The 20064-nt window shown below is 42.6% G+C and overlaps 1 protein-coding gene across 2 annotated transcripts in view; it reads left to right on the top strand.

The window, feature by feature from the left end:
• Window positions 1-20064, top strand: part of LOC124717011 (signal recognition particle receptor subunit alpha homolog) — an 81614-nt gene that overhangs the window by 38651 nt on the left and 22899 nt on the right. For both annotated transcript variants that reach the window (XM_047243653.1, XM_047243652.1), the window contains 5 exons: window positions 6518-6665; window positions 7410-7576; window positions 10674-10818; window positions 14092-14283; window positions 16885-17056. In XM_047243653.1, coding sequence (XP_047099609.1) covers window positions 6518-6665; window positions 7410-7576; window positions 10674-10818; window positions 14092-14283; window positions 16885-17056 — 824 coding nt within the window. The remainder of the gene's footprint in view (window positions 1-6517; window positions 6666-7409; window positions 7577-10673; window positions 10819-14091; window positions 14284-16884; window positions 17057-20064) is intronic.

Here is a 20064-nt window from a genome sequence, read left to right as displayed (position 1 = left end):
AGGAAGGAGCGCGCCATCGGAGACGCTGGCAATCATGGGGGATTCCTCCGCAATGGATTCTACTCCATCGCTTTCGACTTCGACCCACAAACGGAAACGTGACCAGCCAACAGTGACAAAAGTACTACCGCCTGCCCCACAGTTCCTCGTAGTTTCTCGATCTGAGGACGGAAAGGATTTTTCCTCTGTCAACCCTTTCGTTATCCAGAAGGGCGTAGATGCCATAGCCGGATCTGTCAAATCTTGTACCAGGTTGCGTAACGGTACCTTATTACTAGAAACTGAGAGTGCCTTTCAGGCACAAAAACTGCTTCGGGCCACACTCTTGTACACGTTCCCTGTCCGGGTGGAGGCCCACCGCACTTTGAATTCGTCTCGTGGTGTAGTCTATAGTAGCTCTCTCGACGGATTGACTGACGAGGATCTTCAATCTTTCCTCGCTGAGCAGGGCGTGACGGCTGTCCATCGGGTCATGAAAAAGGTCAACAATGACCTTGTACCGACCCGGACACTTTTCTTAACCTTCGATAGTGTTAAGCTGCCATCGCGCATCAAGGCGGGCTACGAGGTTATTTCTGTTCGTCCCTATGTCCCGACACCTACGCGCTGCTACCAGTGTCAGCGTTTCAATCACACTCGACAGTCTTGCTCCAATGCGGCTAAATGTGTCACTTGTGGCAGGGATGCCCATGAGGGTGACTGTCCACCTCCGTCTCCTCGTTGTGTGAACTGTCAGGGTGACCATGCCGCATCCTCCCGCGACTGTCCTGTCTATAAGGAAGAACGCTGTATCCAGGAAATTCGAGTCAAAGAGAAAGTGTCCACCTCGGCTGCTCGCAAGCTATTGGCTAGTAGGAAGCCCACGCTGCTCCCAGCAGGGAAATACAGCACTGTCCTCGCCTCTCCTCGGACTACCCGGGAGGTAGCAATCCAGACATGCTATCTGACCTTCAGCACCACGGTCGTCCGTTCGGCCAGTGCTAAGATCGCGCGGTCGACGTCTCCTCTTCCTCCCATCACCCCACAGACACCAGCCACTTCCTCAGCTTCTGTTCAGTCGAAGACCCCGAAGTCAGATGCACGGGCCTTCAAGAAGGAACCGTCCCGTGCAGACTTCCTCCGTCCCTCGACCTCCCAGCCTTCGACTGGTACTTCCACCAAACGTCCTTCTAAAAAGGCGCATAGGAAGCACAGTTCTCCTTCTCCGCCGCGGCGCCTTTCTTCTCCTGCGCCACCCAGCGGTTGCCGCCCCAGGCCGTCATCCGTTTCGCCTGGCCGCACCGCTGGTAGCCGTACATCTGGCCGTTCACCGGCGGAGGAAGCTCCCCCTCCCGGCCATCCTCCCGAGATGGCCGATGACCCTATAGACCCCATGGACGATGACTGTCCGCCTCCTGCTAGCGGCGGCAGTGCTCGCTCGAAGCCAGGCCCTAAGCGGCCTTCGAGGTGACCCCTTCTCTCATCTTCCTTTTCTTACAATGGCACTTATTAACTGGAATATTCGCAGCATTCGCTCCAACCGAGAGGACTTGAAGTTGCTGCTCCGCTTGCATCGTCCGCTCGTCGTAGCCCTCCAGGAAACGAAGCTACGCCCATGCGATCAAATTGCCTTGGCACACTACACCTCTGTGCGTTTTGACCTACCCCCTGTGGTAGGTATCCCAGCTCATGGAGGGGTTATGTTGCTGGTCCGGGATGATATTTACTATGATCCCATCACGTTGCACACCGGCCTGCAGGCAGTTGCCATCCGCATTACTCTCCCCACTTTTACGTTTTCCTTTTGTACCGTTTACACTCCATCGTCATCTGCCATTACCAGGGCAGACGTGATGCAACTTATTGCTCAGCTACCTGCACCATTTTTGTTAACTGGAGACTTCAATGCCCACCATCCCCTTTGGGGCTCTCCAGCATCCTGCCCGAGGGGCTCCTTGTTAGCAGACCTTTTCAACCAGCTCGGTCTTGTCTGCCTCAATACTGGCGCCCCTACTTTTCTTTCGGACACATCTCACACCTATTCCCATTTAGACCTCTCTATATGTACTCCCCAACTTTCACGCCGGTTTGAGTGGTATGCACTTTCTGATACATATTCGAGCGACCACTTCCCGTGTGTTATCCATCTCCTGCAGCATACCCCCTCTCCGTGCTTCTCTAATTGGACCATCTCCAAGGCAGACTGGGGGCTCTTCTCTTCCAGGGTGACCTTTCAGGATCAAACCTTTACAAGCTGCGATCGTCAGGTCGCACACCTCACGGAAGTCATTCTCGCTGCTGCTGAATATTCCATCCCTCACCCTCCTTCTTCTCCACGTCGCGTACCGGTCCCCTGGTGGACCGCAGCATGTAGAGACGCTTTACGTGCTCGTCGTCGTGCTTTACGCACATTTAAACGCCACCCTACAGTGGCGAATTGTATCAGTTATAAACGATTACGTGCTCAGTGTCGTCGTATTATCAAAGAAAGCAAGAAAGCCAGCTGGGCTGCTTTCACGAGCACCTTCAACAGTTTTACTCCTTCTTCTGTTGTCTGGGGTAGCCTGTGCCGGCTATCTGGCACTAAGGTCCACACACCAGTTTCTGGCTTGAAGGTCGCGAATGACGTCCTTGTGGCCCCTGAGGCTGTCTCCAATGCCTTCGGCCGCTTTTTCGCAGAGGTTTCGAGCTCCGCTCATTACCACCCTGCCTTCCTCCCCCGCAAACAGGCAGAGGAGGCTAGGCCACCTAACTTCCGCTCCTCGAATTGTGAAAGTTATAATGCCCCATTCACCATGCGGGAACTCGAAAACGCACTTGGCCGGTCACGGTCCTCTGCTCCAGGGCCAGATTCTATTCATATTCAGATGCTGAAGAACCTTTCTCCTGCGGGTAAAGGTTTTCTTCTTCGTACATACAATCGCATCTGGATTGAGGGACATGTTCCCGCATGCTGGCGCGAGTCTATTGTTGTCCCGATTCCTAAGCCGGGGAAGGACAAGCACTTGCCCTCCAGTTACCGACCTATCTCGCTTACCAGCTGTGTCTGTAAAGTGATGGAGCGAATGGTTAACTCTCGATTGGTTTGGCTGCTCGAGTCTCGACGCCTACTTACCAATTACAATGTGGATTTCGTAGGCGCCGCTCTGCTGTTGACCATCTGGTTACCTTGTCGACCTTCATTATGAATAACTTCTTGCGGAAGCGCCCGACCGCGGCTGTGTTCTTTGATTTGGAGAAGGCTTACGACACCTGTTGGAAGGCGGGCATTCTCCGCACCATGCATACATGGGGCCTTCGCGGTCGCCTCCCTCTTTTTATTCGTTCCTTTTTAATGGATCGACAGTTCAGGGTACGTGTGGGTTCTGTCCTGTCAGACACCTTTCGCCAGGAGAATGGGGTGCCACAGGGCTCAGTTTTAAGCGTCGCTCTCTTCGCCATCGCGATCAATCCAATAATGGATTGCCTCCCAGCTGATGTATCAGGCTCCCTTTTCGTGGACGATTTTACCATCTATTGCAGCGCCCAGTGTACACGTGTCCTGGAGCGCTGTCTTCAGCGTTCTCTTGACCGTCTTTACTCCTGGAGTGTCGCCAATGGCTTCCGTTTTTCTGCCGAGAAGACGGTCTGTATTAACTTCTGGCACTACAAAGAGTTTCTCCCACTGTCCTTACGACTCGGTCCCGTTGCTCTCCCAATCGTGGAGACAACCAAATTTTTAGGCCTTACATTTGACAGGAAACTTAGCTGGTCTCCACATGTGTCCTATTTGGCCGCCCGTTGTACCCGTTCTTTAAATGTCCTCCGTGTTCTCAGTGGTCTGTCGTGGGGAGCGGATCGAACCGTCCTACTTCGTCTATATTGGTCGATCGTCCGCTCCAAGCTGGATTATGGGAGCTTCGTATACTCCTCTGCACGGCCATCCATCTTACGCCGCCTCAACTCCATACAACATCGGGGTTTACGACTTGCGATCGGAGCATTTTATACCAGTCCCATAGAGAGTCTTCATGCTGACGCTGGCGAATTGCCACTCACCTACCGGCGCGATATACTGCTTTGTCGGTATGCCTGTCGGCTACTGTCAATGCCCGACCATCCGTCTTATCGTTCCTTTTTTGACGACTCTCTTGACCGTCAATACGGGTTGTATGTCTCTGCCCTGCTACCCCCTGGAGTTCGCTTTCGTCGCCTCCTTCAACACCTTAATTTTTCACTCCCTGCAACCTTTCGAGTGGGCGAGAGCCGCACGCCACCTTGGCTCCAGGCTCAGGTCCGCGTTCACCTCGACCTCAGCTCGCTCCCAAAAGAGGTCACCCCCGGTTCGGTCTACCACTCCCGTTTTTTGGAACTTCGTTCGAAGTTCATCGACATGACTTTCATTTATACAGATGGCTCTAAGACCAATGACGGGGTCGGGTGTTCCTTTATTGTCGGGGCACAAAGTTTCAAATACCGGCTCCATGGCCATTGTTCGGTCTTCACAGCTGAGCTCTTTGCCCTCTACCAGGCTGTTCTTTACATCTGCCGCCACCGACATTCTGCTTATGTCATCTGCTCAGATTCCCTGAGTGCCATCCAGAGCCTCAGTGATCCGTACCCGGTTCACCCTTTCGTACACCGGATCCAACGCTCTCTTCAGCAGCTGGTGGACGTCGGTACGCCGGTTAGCTTTATGTGGGTTCCTGGCCATGTCGGTATCCCTGGGAACGAAGCTGCAGATGCCGCGGCCAAGGCTGCGGTCCTCCAGCCTCGGACAGCTTCTTGTTGTGTCCCTTCGTCCGATTTTAGCAGGGTCATTTGTCGGCGCGTTGTGTCGCTGTGGCATGCCGATTGGGCTGCACTTACCGACAACAAGCTTCGGGCCTTAAAACCTCTTCCCATGGCTTGGACGTCCTCCTCACGCCCTTCTCGGCGGGAGGAGGTCGTTTTAGCAAGGTTAAGAATTGGACACTGCCGGTTCAGCCATCGCCATCTGCTGACGGCTGCGCCGGCGCCGTTCTGCCCATGTGGGCACTTGCTGACGGTTAGACACATTTTAATGTCCTGTCCAGATCTTACCACACTGCGCCTCGATCTTAACCTGCCTAATACTTTAGATGCCATTTTAGCGGATGACCCACGAGCAGCTGCTCGTGTTCTTTGTTTTATCAATTTGACAAACCTCGCTAAGGACATTTGATGATGTTCTTTAATCCTATGCCTGTCAGTCTGTCTTTTATTGTGTTTTCCCTTTTAGTTGTTGTTGTCAACTTGTGCCTCGCGGTGCATTCTTAGAGTAGTCAGGGCGCTAATGACCATTGAAGTTGTGCGCCCGAAAACCACAAAAAAAAAAAAAAAAAAAAAAAAAAAAAAAAACCACCAATACTGCCTTCTGGAACACCCTGACAATTAAAAATTTATTGCAGTAAAGATTTCAGGTCAGTTTGAAGTGAGTAGGTTCTCAAATGCATACATTTTCCCTAATTTCCCTTTCTCACAAACTCAGTAACAAATTTTTATTTTATGCTTTTTTTTCTTCTTTGTGACAGTAATGTTTCTGTCTTTTGATTACAGTCACTGTTGCAATTTCTTCTTCCATTCTTCCAGTTTGTTTGCTTTATTACTCCATTTAAAATTCCACTTTAAGTTATTTTACCACACTTCTGATGCTCCTGCATAAACCATAGGCTCCAAAATTGGCATGCATTTTACTCCACTTGATGTGGTAAATTAATTTTCACATTGAGAGATAATTTCTAAACCATTTGGTCCACTATAAGCCGTTCTTATTTATTATATTCTCCTGTTTTTAAGTTAGTTGCATACATGTTGACCAACTTTTGACCTAATTCGCAACTAGATTTTTTTAGTCAAGAGTATTTGAGTCTAATACACATGTCTGCCAAGAATTAAGATTTTCAGTTTTCAATCTGAGCTCTTATAAAGACAAATGATTGGTTATTTTAAGTAAATTAAATCTGAGTTTTATTTCGTATCTTGAGCTCCGTTTACATCCTTGGTATTAACCATGTTGATCATATGTGGCTTCTGATACAAAAGATATTGAATGTGAAACCTGGAGCATGTGATGGATTACTGGGTTTTTCTCGTTATTTCTCAAAAGGTAACAATAGACATAAACAGTGCTTGAAGTCCTCCATATTATTATTATTTTTTTTTTTTTTTTAAGCTAAATTTCAAAGCAATGAACTGAGAAATTATGTATCACTTGTCTTTAACAATATAAAGTTCAGTATTTTTGTTTACCATTTACTTTTAATACTTGATAGTAGAAATAAAGTGTATATTGAAGTACTGTACTGAAATAAGTAATGCACGTTAATGTGTCAATGGAAAACTACATGCAATTCAAGCATAAGATGCCTTAATCCGTTTCTGACTATTGCGTCATAAATTATGTGTAATTTGTATTTGTGTTTGATGGAATAAATGAAAGTATAGAGCCAACATTGAATTTTTTATGCACAAAGGATGACCTTATGTATTTGTGATAATAAAATGTAACAAAGTTCTTCATGGACACATCTTGTCACAGGAAAAGCCCAAAGCCTGAGAAAGAGAAGGCAGGCAAGAAACCCAGAGTTTGGGAACTAGGAGGGACATCACGTGATGTGGCAAATCTTGAGAGGACAAGGGATAAGCCAGAAGACAGAGATGCTGTGGCACCACGACCCGACACTTCGGTAACTCAACATCAGTATTGCTGTTCAGTCTATATTCTTTTTAACATCTCAAAAAAAAAAAAAAAAAAAAAAAAAAAAAAAAAAAAAAAAAAAGTCACTCACTCACTCACTCTTACAGTGAATCTTAATGTTCAAAGGCCATCTGTTTCTCATCTAACATGTATATCAAGTAGTGAATGATGGACAGAATTTCCCAGCAGATTAAAAGTGAACACTTTGTAATTCAGTTTCCAGAGAATACAGTATTAGGCTTGGCGTTACAAAAAAAGGTAAAGAGAACACAGTCCTTCCTGTATGTGAGTGCATAATTTCCCTTTGAACACATTAGTTTTTACCATTCAACTGAAAAGAAGTTTATTCATTACTTAAAACCAACTAATTTTGCACCATATAGCCCATCATAACTTAATGTAATATTTTCATACAGTGTGTTTTAAGCGTTAAATCCTCAATTATATGATTCTTGTCTTCATTATCTTGTGACAGTATGATGAAGTTTTAAACTTGTCATGCAAAAATATTGCATTAAATTGTGACTGCTTACTTTGTAGCATTTTTTTATAATACAGTCTTTCACAGTTGCTGTATGCTTCACTTAAAAAAAGTTTTTTTATCCCCAAAAATCATAACATTCCATTATGATAGATGTCAAAATAGTTTGTAATATATGCGTAGTATGCACTATATTTCTATATAGAAACAGCATTTTCAAAACACCGTGTAGCATGTTATTTAATATTGTAGATGGTGGGTACAATGAGTGGAGGAATACGTGACTTGGAGGTGGAATCCAGTGACTCGGAGGCAGAGTATGATGAAGATGATGGTATTGGAGACATTCAGACAACAAGACAAACTAATGCCTCTTCCAGTGGCACGTCAAAGGCACAGAGAGTGTTTTCTATGTTCAGGTAGGTTGTCCTTAAAATGAAGAGTTTCAGCATCCTGCTTCATTCTTATGCATGCTTCAGACCTCTTAATTAGGGAAAAAAAACTTTATGCAAATGTAGCTAGTATTACCAACATAGGTGCATACTCCTCTGCCTCAGTGGGTAATTTCCCCAAGCACTCACTAATACAGTTGAGCATGTGTAGTGCTCACTCATTGAAACATTTCTTTGTTGATTATGGTTTACAGTCAAAAACGAAAGTTATTAGGATAAATAGAAAATATTAGAGAATAGAATGAAATATTATTTTCGCATAATCACAAGTCTCTTTCTGGGTGAAATATTGTAAAATATTGTGCAGCACAGAGAGGAACTGCACATTGTGCACACTAATAAGATGTCTATTTTCAAGAGTCTTCTCTTGTTTTTACCAGCCCTTCATTTGTCCTTTCTTTTTGTGCTTGGCAAAAATTTAAAAAAATGCCTGGCTGTAAAAAGAGTTGCTGTTGATGTTCAGAATGTACATTTCAGTTGATGGTCCTCGATGTGGAATGGATACGGCCAAGTCTTCCCTGAAAATAATAAGTTACAATCTGCTTTTTTCACCACCATATTTTTTGTCCAGAATATATGCCTTGAAGCATTGTTTAGAGCCTTAGTGGGAACTGTTAATTTCTGGAGGACAGCAGAAACTATTTAGGTACATTTATTTACATGTAAGTATTTTCACATATTTCAAAACTCATCCTGTATCTTTTGAGAACGTGGTGATAGAATCTCAAAATTCATAATTAAAATTAGAAAAGAATATTTCTGCTATAGAAAAAGACTTGAAGTTTCCTGGGGACTACATGGATTGACTGAGAGTCAGGCTAATATTGCAGTCGTAGATTACCCAGGTCACCATTTACTAGCTGAGAAAGTATCATTTATAAAAACGTACTTGTAAGTGGTTGAGTCATCGGTGGCCACATAACGGGGCTGAAAACATTTCTAGCTTTTGGGCAAATTCTTCTCCACAGCTACGTTAATACACTGTCCAAACTGAGCGAGGTGGCGCAGTGGTTAGACAGTGGACTTGGATTCAGGAGGACAACGGTTCAATCCCGCGTCCGGCCATCCTGATTTAGGTTTTCCGTGATTTCCCTAAATCGCTCCAGGCAAATGCCGGGATGGTTCCTTTAAAAGGGCACGGGCGATTTCCTTCCCCGTCCTTCCCTAATCCGATGAGACCGATGACCTCGTTGTCTGGTCTCCTTCCCCAAAACAAGCCAACACTGTCCAAGCTGACTACATTGTGCCACATTGCAGCTCAACAAGAGCCAGCAGGTGCACAGAATAGAGACATGGCAGCTGTTGTAGCCACAGGCAGCGGGAGACTTTTGCAGCACATGACGCTGAAAGGTAGATTGAGAGGGGGTGACAGAACAGAAGAAGAGGGAGACTTTTTTTGGAGGAGCATGCAAGTGGGGGTAGTTACGTTAGTCAATGGTGGAGACGGATGTGTTGCAGGGTGCTAGAGGAGATCGCGGCCTCGAGGATTGTGGGATCGGAGGATAAGTTGGGAAGACCACACCCGTCTAAGTAATTCGGAGAAGCTTGTGTTCGTAGAAGTATCCAGATGTCAAGAGTTGTGAAACAGTCACTGAAATAGAGAACATTTTGCTCAGCATTGTATGCCACTATGCAACCCCAGACTGGCTGTGAAGAAACTTCACTGGCAGTGAAGAAACAAAAAAAGGAAAATATTGATGTATTTGCTACACAAGGACTCTCTCTCTGCCACTTTCGTCATAGGCATTTTCGTGTCTAGAGCAGTAGAGAGTTGGAAGATCCATATAACATTTTTGGGAGTCCAGTGAACACTTTAATGCACCTGGGATAGTCATAAAGTTGTAATTATCACCACCAAAACTCAAACTACGGCCATGAAACTTAGTGATGGTGCTAGTTCTTCTCTTCGTATTCATCCTTCATTCTAGACATTTTCCTTGACAGTGCACAACTTGTTGGAGACGTTGATTGTATATACATTCCTCCTTGAAAATTCTTATCTTCATTCTGAAAATTACTGCCTTGCAGTGGTTTCATCATCTGAGAGAAGAAGGAAAAGTCACTGGCAGGTGTGTCAGGAGAACACAGCTCGAGGCTAAGTTTGATAGCCAAAACAAGCAGCATGTATCACTGTGTGCTGCGCAGAATGACCTGGGATGTTGAGCATAATCTACTAGCACTGTGCCATGGCAGGCCCAAAACAACAACTGTTGTTGGGACTTCTTTTTTGGTGTTGGTGGTCCACTTTTCCCCTCCTTGCTTTATTCCGTTGTCAGGATCATTGTAGTACACAAAACATCCTTCCTTGGTACTCACGCACTTAAAGAGATCATATAGAATGACCTGACATGCTGCAGTGTTCTCCTTGCTTTCTATGTTTGGGGGGCTTTTTGAATGGTAGTGAGCAGTTACAGTATACAGTGGGAGCAACCTGTGTTGTGCAAGATGTGGAAACTTATACTAATTGTTTCTCAATTGTGATACCCCAGTCTGTGAACACCCGAGCCTCCATTAATCCTTCAGAGCGATTATATGCCATTTCGATCATCATCATTCAGACTTCTTTGACTAGATTGGAATCAACTGCATCGCCTGACAAGTGTGTTATATGATGATGCATTGTTGCTGCACACTTCCATTAACTCCTTATGGATTGTTGCAGAATTGTTCCCCTTCAAATACAGAAAACAAATTATGCCACAATACTCAACTTAATAATTTTGTTTTGATTCCTGTAGCAGAGAGATAAAATTCCACGACATGGGATTTCAGTGTGTACCGAGGCTGTAGACATGTACCTAAAGATGAACAAAAAATTAATTACAAAACTTTATTTTATCAAGTTAATGATTGAAACATTATGCCTATCCCTTGTATATGACTACATTGATTGCATTTCGCTTGGAAACTTCATCTGAGCATTTTATTGGATGTTTTGAGGCCTTTGTGCTTATAGTCATTGGTCTCACTATGTGGTATCGTACAATGTAATTGGACATCAGTAGTTGGCAACTACTATTTGTTGAGATTTGTGTTTATTAAACCTTAATCGCTGTCTCCGCAGAGGCCTCGTGGGCAGCAAGAGCCTGACACAAGAAGATATGGCACCAGTCCTGGACAAATTGAAGGACCACTTGATAGCAAAGAACGTCGCTGCAGACATTGCAGGGAAGCTCTGCGATTCTGTAGCCACCAGCCTCGAAGGAAAGGTACTTGTCAGCTGTAATGCAGGTCTTCCTTAGAACAACCAGCATTTTTCGGAATTTATAACTTGAGACTGTCGAGTAGAGTAACAAGTTTTGAAACTACGACTAAAGAGTGAATGAAACTTAAAGACAGCAAACAGTGTATAATACATGGTGCACCTGAAGAGTTTGGTGAATGCTCTGATAGTGAAGGAAACGGGAGTTACAAACAAAACATCTTTACTGAGCTTCAAAGTAATCACCATCAGTCACAACACACTTCTGACATCGCTTATAAAACAGTTGGAAACTGTCAGCAAATGCACCTTGTGGAATGGCTCGAAGCACTGCGGTCACACACTATCAGATATCTCCAAAGTCTGCAATTTTCATGAACTGTAGTGTTTAGACTGTCCTTGCTTACCTTCAACTTTTCAGCTCTCTTTCTCAGGCGCAGCTATTAATCATGCACAAACATCTATTGCATTGATTCATTGTTGCCTGGGATTATGCATGTTGACCCAAATTTGGCTCATCCACAACGCCATACTTCGTGCCTCTAAATCATTTAAACCATTCAGAAGACACCTTTTTTACTCACCGCATCAACACCACATATTCACATTAACATTCCGTGAGTCTTCATCACCATTTGCTTAAGTTGAAGCAAAACATCATGTCCATGTTTTACTCCATTTTTTTGCTCCATTTTCCAATAACATGAGTGTGATGGATGCTTCCGGATGGTTGGTGAGAGTAGAAGAGTTAAAGAAAAGCAAAGACAGTGTACGCACTATTGTTCATGAACACTAGCAGATGTCCGGAATATCCATTGGAGCTTCAAGCACTTGCACAAGCAATGTATGCTGACAGTTTGCAAAAGTTTTAAACCAATTTCAGAAATGTGTTGTAACTAGTGGTCATTACTTTTAAGGACAGTAAAGGTATTTTATTTGTAACTCTTGTTTCTTTTTTCTGTGACAGTTCTCCTAACTTTGTAGACTCACCTTGTATTAGCAAATAAAATGTTGCAATAACAATGTGTAAAGTCAGTATGATAAGCATTTACTAAAAGAAAATGAAGACGTAAAGAACAAGCATTGAAACAAGTGTAATAAAGTACCAGAGCACATTTAAAAATAGTTGGAATGTTTTAATGTATTCCTGGACATTCTCTTAGAGAAGCTATCAGATCCAGTAGAAATATAAGTGGATAGACAAAAAACTTTACACACTAAATGGTAGTACAAGAAATACACACAAAAGATGTGGAAGCTTTTAGAGCCAGTGGCTCCTCCTGGCAGAAGGGCTGAGAGGAAAGGAAGGAGGAGGAAGGAAAACCACTAACGAGGTTAAGGAAATGGGAGAATTATGGAAAAGTTGCCAGTAACCTTGGATCAGGGGAGACTTCCTGTATGGAATGAGAAGAAACGATTGATCATTGGTGTCTGCACCAAATGAGATATGAAAACCTGAGAACTTAAATGTGGAACATGGGTAATGGCAAGACACAGATTACTGAAAAACATCACGTAAGAGCGGGAAGCTAATTGCATTTTACATGGTAAATATATGAGGGAATGGAGAAATAGGTTGGAAAAATATATAAGGAAAAGTAACTGAAAAGAAATGCTGAGACTATGGAAATTAATGTAAATTAATGTAAATTTAGACCTGATGGGCAGTGATAACCAAGCACATGTTGTAATGCCAGTTCCCACTCGCAGAATTCTGAGAAACTGGTGTCATGAGGAAGAATCCAGATGGCACTTGTGGTGAGAGAGGCACCGAACTCATGACTGTCACGATGCTGAGCATTTTATGCATTATTGTGTGTTGGCAGTATACACCCTCTGTCTGTGCTCATTTATCCTAACTGGTAACTTGGGGGTAGTCATAACACTGTAAATGGTTTAACACCGTTCAAGTGACAGCTGGTACACAATGTGTGTTGCTTCACAGGTGGCTTCCCCTTTAATATTATATGCTTCGCCAGTTACAGGGCTGATACAGATAGTGGTAGGACCATGCATAGTTCAAGCCTTACTGCAGGAATGGGATCAGGGGTAGGAGCTATAGGCTAGGCAAATGGTTGGAGGAGTAGTTTAGGGTCTGACCAGGGTATCACAGAGATTGGGGGCAGAAGGTGAGTTAGGGGGGCAATGAAAAGCATTTAGCTGTACTGGGCAACATTTCAGACAGCATTGACTGTATTTCAAGGTATGATTTTAGGAAGTCACAATTTTTGGAACAGCAGATGCTTTGTGACAGTTTCACATAACGAGGATCAGTGTTGATTCATACTGTATAATGGCTGCCAGGTTCTCTAATTGTGAATCATTGGTTCTCCTCAGTAAATTGCAGCACCTTCTCCATAAAGACAACATTGGTTAGCAGAAAAAAAAACCAAAATCGTAGAAATTTTTATAACATTTGCAAGCGTGGCTGCATAAATCATTCACCATTTTATTCTTCACGGTGTCCACCTCATACACTGAACAGAGCTGAACACAAATTTAGATCAGACTTGGTCATCTGTGAACTTGCACAGTTTTGTTTATTAAAACTCAGTTTGACTATTTATATTCAGTGAATATAAACACAGAAACTGTCACCAGTCATTTATGAAATATTTGATCATTTCCACAAACTAATTTTCGAGCCTTTTCAGATTCAACTTCAGGTGCAGAATGCAGAAATTGTCACAAAGACAGTAAATACTTTAATGTATCGCCATGTGCGATAGTTATATGGCAAGTTGTGTTGAACAATGAATTTGTTTACTTATGGTGGGAGCGTGGGCAGTACACTTCTTAATATCCATCTTGTAGCTTCCATTTGTATTGTCTTTTTGCATTGAGCAGTAAGTAAATTAATTCACTTTTAACATAAGTTGCTATTTAACTATCACTCATGGCAATAGTGTTTGCTGTCTTGTTGTCACAGAGCAAGTAACCAGCATCACCCTACGAGAATAAATATGTAACATTTGTATGCTCCATGTGGTGATGATGCTGAAAAGGCTCAAAAACTAGTTCATGGAAATAAAAAAAACTATTTTGTAAGTGATTGGTTGCAGTTATCTGTATAAATATTTAATTAGATTACAGTCATCCATTGTAAAATATCTGTAATTGATAAGCTTAAACAGTTTCAATTTGTATGGTACTGCAGTTCACAGCAGAATCTGTTGTTTTTCTTAGTTGCATTGCAAATGCCTTTCCAGTAACTTCTCTTTACTTTGTTAATTTATCTGTGCTGTAAGTTTGAGAATTGTTGGTCTGTTGCACATTGCAGGTTGTCGGAACATTTGACACTGTTGCCAAAACGGTCCGTGCAGCACTTACTGATGCTCTGCTTCGCATTCTGTCCCCGAAACGTCGTGTCGATGTGCTGAGAGATGCATTGGAGGCCCGGCGCCAGGGGCGGCCTTTTGTCATCACTTTCTGTGGTGTCAATGGTGTGGGGAAATCTACAAATCTTGCAAAGGTAATAGATACTCTCATAAATACAGTTTATTGTAGCTTTGGCTTTAAGGTGGTAGTATAAGAATTTAGTCTGCCTTTAGTAGGGAAGTCAGTGGAGCTGACAGCCATGTAACACAACTACTAGTGTTTTGACAGGAAATTATCTGACTTTAACAAAACTGTTACTTACAGCATCAGTTTACATACGATTTAGTTGGTACCTCAACCAAGAATATCACCATGTTCCTTTAATTAATCAGAACTAAAATAACATATATACATGGTCCAGTCTCATCAGTGCGACTACCCACTATGTTCAACATTGATGTGCAATAACTGCATAAAACGGTTGCAGCACTAACAGTGGCGGGTATATAAAGTGTGTGGGAAAGATGCAGAAAACAATGTTCTTGTCATGATGTGGAAACAGTGATTTAGCTGATTTCCAAAAGGGTATGATCATTGGTTACTTACTGGGCCAAGGGTGGAAGCATTTCTGAAGTGAAGTGGCTAAGTTTATAAACTTACGGTGCACTGCCGTGTTTAACGTATGCCATACATGGTGAAATGGTGCCATCTAAAACCAAGATCATAGAGGATGAGGTGAACAGCAGTTGTGGAGATGTGTATGGGTGAATAAACATGCAACCATTGAGCAGCTGACCACCCAGATGAACCAAGGGGCTATCAACAATGTCTCCTTGACGATCGTTCAACAAATGTCGTTGAGTACTGAACTCTACAGCAGGCGCTTTATGAATGTCTATGTGCTGACTTCTGTAGGTCATTGTCGAAGGTTGTAATTTGCATGCCAGTACCTCAACTGGACGTCCACTCGGTGGCAATTGGTGCCTTTTTCAGATGAGTCACATCTTATGCTCCATTGGACAGAAGGCCATTGGTGGGTACAGCCGTGCGATTGTCAGAATGGTCTAGGCTTGAGGACGGAGCATTATGGTGTGGGGGAAAGCTTTCGGTGTTCCTTTGGTGATGCTGTCATTCTGGAAGACACAATGGATCGACACAGTTATGCCTCCATCTTTGTGGTCCATGTCCACCTGTACATGCAGCACAGTGGCATCTACCATAAGAACAGTGCAACATGTCACACAGCTCAAACTGTATGTGCGTGGTTCGAAAAGCACCAGAATGAGTTTACAATACTCCCCTGCCCATCAAACTAGCCAGAATTATTTAAGCTCAATCGAGATTCTGTGAGACCACTTTCATCAGAAACCCATTGCAGCTGGTCACAGCATTGTAGTAAGCATGGCTCCACATCCCTGTCAGTACCTTCCAGAACCCGATTCACTTTCTCTTCCTGCAGGGTTGTGCTGCAAAATGTGGTTATTCAGGCTTTCAACAAGTGGTCAGATCAATGTGACTGGACTGTGTACTTATCTTCATTGTAGAAGTAACAGGTCCATAGTTGGGGATACACAGCATGCAGTTGTTAAATGTGATTTATAGCATGGCACAAGGACCTGAATGCCTGCTTGCTGCTACGCCACATAGGCTATTTGGAGCCATCATCAAGATTTACAGTTGTCATTGTAAGCTGATCCTTGGCAGTTGCAGCGGGCTGGGCACGGCATCTTTGCGGAGTTACTTCAACCAATAACATAATGCGATTTTATAAACGTCTCTGTGGCAGTGCCTCATTGTTGTTGAAGCTCTGTAAACAGCTGCTGTTTTCACCTGCAACCGTTAACACTTCGCAGTTGAAAGATGGCAACAGTGCTGCAAGCTGTTGGGGACCTTTTTGCAATGTCTCGACTATGTTTTTCCTGAACTCTGGAGATGGGAGATGGCTCTCCAGTGCATCTTCTTATCTTGACATCCACCTAAACTTAATTTCCACTAACCCCCTTTTTTCATTATCATTATTTTTCATTATATTTTTATACATACTTCTTTATTTACATGCCATTAGTTTCTGACCTATTACCTCTGGAACCTCATCCAATGTCTTTGTCTCTCTTTCAGCTCATTACAGGTGGGTCCCTCTCATCCTGGGATCTGTGTGATGTTCCCTTCCCTTTTAACCTTCCCAAGCTATCTCTTTCTTCTCCCAGAGGAAGTAAGTTTTTAGTTCTGAAAGCGAGGAAGTGTGTGTGCTTCTATAAATTACATGCTGCTACATACCTAATGGAAATGGGTAGATAAAAAAATCTACTCAGCAAATGGCGGCAGGAGTGAGCGCGCGCACACAAAAAGATTTAACTTTTCCAAGATTTTGGAGCCAGTGACTCCTCCTGGCCGAAGAGTTCAATGGGAAGGAAGAGGGGTGAAGGAAAAGGACTAGAGGCTTAAAGAAAAGGGCACAGTTTAGAAAAGTCACCCAGAGCCCCAGGTCGGGGAGACTTACCAGACAGGTTGAGAAGGAAAGAGTAAACCTCTCTAGTCCTTTTCCTTCATCCCTCTTCCTTCCCCTTCAACTCTTCTGCCAGAAGGAGCCAGTTCCTCCAAAAACTTGCCAATTTCTTTTTTTTTTTTTTTTCCCCCCTCCTGCCGCCACTTGATGGTTTATCTATCCATTTACATTATATTGTCAATAACTGATTATTTTTCTTGTTAGCCATGTAAGAGTATGACTTAATGTAACTGACTGCCTTCTTTCTAGATCTGTTTTTGGCTCGTTGAGAATGGCCTCAGAGTGCTCATCGCAGCCTGTGACACCTTCCGTGCCGGTGCTGTCGAACAGCTCCGTACGCACACTCGTTCATTGAATAATCTGCATCCTCCCGAGATGCATGGTGGGAAGCAAATGGTGCAGCTCTATGAGAAAGGATATGGTACGTAATTTTGGACATGAAGCAGTTTTATCTTCATACCTACAACTGTGGCCCAATTAAACATCTTAGCACAGTGTTAAGTGATTTTACTCACATTTCTGCATTTTTGTTCAAGAAATTTGTTATCTTATTTACTGTTTTATCAGTAGATAAGAAATACTTGATATTTACACGGATGAAGGGTGTCTATTTCATGGGCACTTAGGAAATAACAACTATTGCAATGATAGGCCATTTATTTAAGAAAGTGTATTGAAGCTCTAGTTTTGGAAACATTGGAGTACTAAATTCGGTAGTGGAAAGATAGTGTAAGATATAGGTAGTAGAAAAAAGAAAAAAAAAATACTCAGACATCTTGTTCAAGAGAGTAAAGATACAAGTCAGGAGTAGAGGTAAATCAATAGTTAACAACTTTCGCTGGCTCTTTACTATTTGCTTTGTTTTATTATTACTCGCGTAACAACTAATATATGAAATAAAATATGTTGCTACGAAAAGTGCCTCGAAATGCCTTTTAGTGATGCTGTGCTGTGACTTTCTTTGGATCATTAATTTTCAACAAAACAAAATATATTATTTTCTTATTATTCTAGATCTGGCTTTCTATTAAAGGAACATTTTTTCGTTACTGTAACTTGCCATAAAGTTCAACATATCTTCCTTACTTTATAGTTATTGAAAAGGTTAATGAAAATTACTTCGTTATCAATACTGATGTTACAGTACGCAATGATTGTTCAACGTCAAAATTTTGCAGTGGATTTTTGTTAACAGTAAAACACCAATAAGTACCACGACTAACACAAGAACATGAGACTATTGCCACAGAAAAAGATGTTTTTACTATAAGGTTTGCCAGACCAGAACTATGCACAGCAAGATTTCTTTTACGTCATGACGGTAAATTATCTTTTTGCACTGTTAATAATATATTATCAGCAGCCTGCGTCAACCCGTAAAACACATCATAAAATCTGCTGCTCTGCTCTGCAATTCGGAAAGCTGAAAGAAATAATTTTAGTTCACTATTACCCGCCCGCTTCTTTGCAGTATGATGGGTTTCATTTAATGCAATTTGAATGCGCCGCAGCAGCGGCTCGTTCGTTTGTAGCGCACCTCTGCACCACGAATGATATTTAAATAACTGAAAATGTCTTAAAGGGATGGGATAAAATACCAGGCAAGCTTCCTACAAATCATAATGCAAGGTTTCACTAAGTAACTCTATTCAAAACATTTAAACAAATCAAGTTATTACACACCTTTCCAAAGCTATGTCTAATGGCGTCCCTCTCACAATCTTGACAAAAGAATGCTACGCAAGCATATAATATAACATCACAGGCTCTTCCTACTCACGTAACTACAAGAAGATGGCAGAGAAATTAATGCTCGTTTTTTACTATTTATACTAATCACCTATTCTCATCTTTGTTTGATATTTAATAAGTGTCATCTGTGGCGGTTTCAGTACTTGCCGATACAGATATTATTTTAAAAAATCAGCACATAATTCTATGCAAGAACAAAACATGACACATAATGCTTACTCTTTATTACATAAAATTCACACAATCGTCGATCACGCAATTACAATCATCCAGTTCAATTATTCTTTTCTCCTCCTCTTTTTTTTTTAAATCACATGTAAATGTGTTTTGCTAAGAGACGTTACACAACCATGAGCCGAATTCCAGAATGCAAATGATGAGCTCTCAGAAAATGGTAAATCTGATAAGAAAAAATATTACAGAAAGCCACAGGAAGACAATGTCATGCAAGATACACCAAGAATGGAACAGTTATAAGGAGACCGATAGTTTAAAGTGAAATCCAAACCATGGTGTAATTTCATGGTATACACTATTCCCGTTGGTCACAGTAATATTAAAAGCCAGTTTAAAATCTTAGGACCAATCAGTACTTGAGTACTCCCTTCCCATTGCCAATTGCCAAGGCTGACAGATTCATAGTTTGACACCTACCTGTGCTGTCTCTGAAACACACACTTACCTTTCACCCAGTTTAACATCTGAAAAACATCTCATTCTAGAAATAAAAATATTGTTAACTAATTCATATTACCATTTGTTAGTTAGTCAGCACTATGTTTTTGAACTCTTTCCGTATAAGGAGTCTGGCAATGGAAAGTCAAAGTATAACATCAAAAATTTCCTGGAATAAAAGTAAGCAAAACTAGCTCAGTGTCCGTCCCCTGTCTGTCTGTCTGCCATGCAGTGGGACCAGGTTCGATTCCCAGTCGGATTGGTTTTCTCCATTTGGGGACTGGGTGTTGTGTTTTCATCATCATCGACATGCATGTCACCCAGTGTTGCGTCAACTGAAAGGACTTGCAACTTGGCGGCCGAAGTTCCCCAGGTGGGGACTCCTGACCATCAGTGCCACATCATCACTTCATTTCATTTGTACTTCTTCTTCCATCATGCATTAGACTTTCCCTTAGCCTGTTGCATTTGTACTCTAGGTCTAAAAGGATTTGCCTGAAACCTAGGGAACTTTTCAATTTCGTTTTTTGTGCATTCCAGTGTCTCAACACCTTTATTATTTGATGAGTTGTTATCTTTACTAAAAAAAAGTATCTCTTTTGCCCAGGACATACCATTATTGCAGTCACTACTTTTTTTTTGCAGTTATGTTTCATTAGTTTGTGTAATTCTCCATTCCTTAAGACCTGTTTCTGCTCTGCATGTGATCTGTTTAACAGTGGCTGTCCAGATTTACACACACATCCAGTCACATTGATTTAGGTTTTCCATAGTTTTTCTAAACCAATGAACATGGAGGGTGGGGTAACTATTTCAGCAAGACCAAGCCTATACCCTGATCAGAATATCAAAGTGATTGACAGTGAACCACAGTTGAACATGGAAGGGAGCAATGTTCTCAGTTTGCTGCAGTGTGCATGTGCTGTATGGCCATAGAAGCCCAACTGCTGTGCTGCTCTGTATTAACCTCTCACACTTCGCTTTACAGGATCGTAATATCCT

This window comes from Schistocerca piceifrons, chromosome 9 (genome assembly GCF_021461385.2).
Source record: "Schistocerca piceifrons isolate TAMUIC-IGC-003096 chromosome 9, iqSchPice1.1, whole genome shotgun sequence".
Taxonomy (NCBI): Eukaryota; Metazoa; Arthropoda; class Insecta; order Orthoptera; family Acrididae; genus Schistocerca; species Schistocerca piceifrons.
The sequence above is the reverse complement of the archived record's forward strand: the minus strand, read 5'-3'. Positions and strand labels throughout refer to the sequence as shown.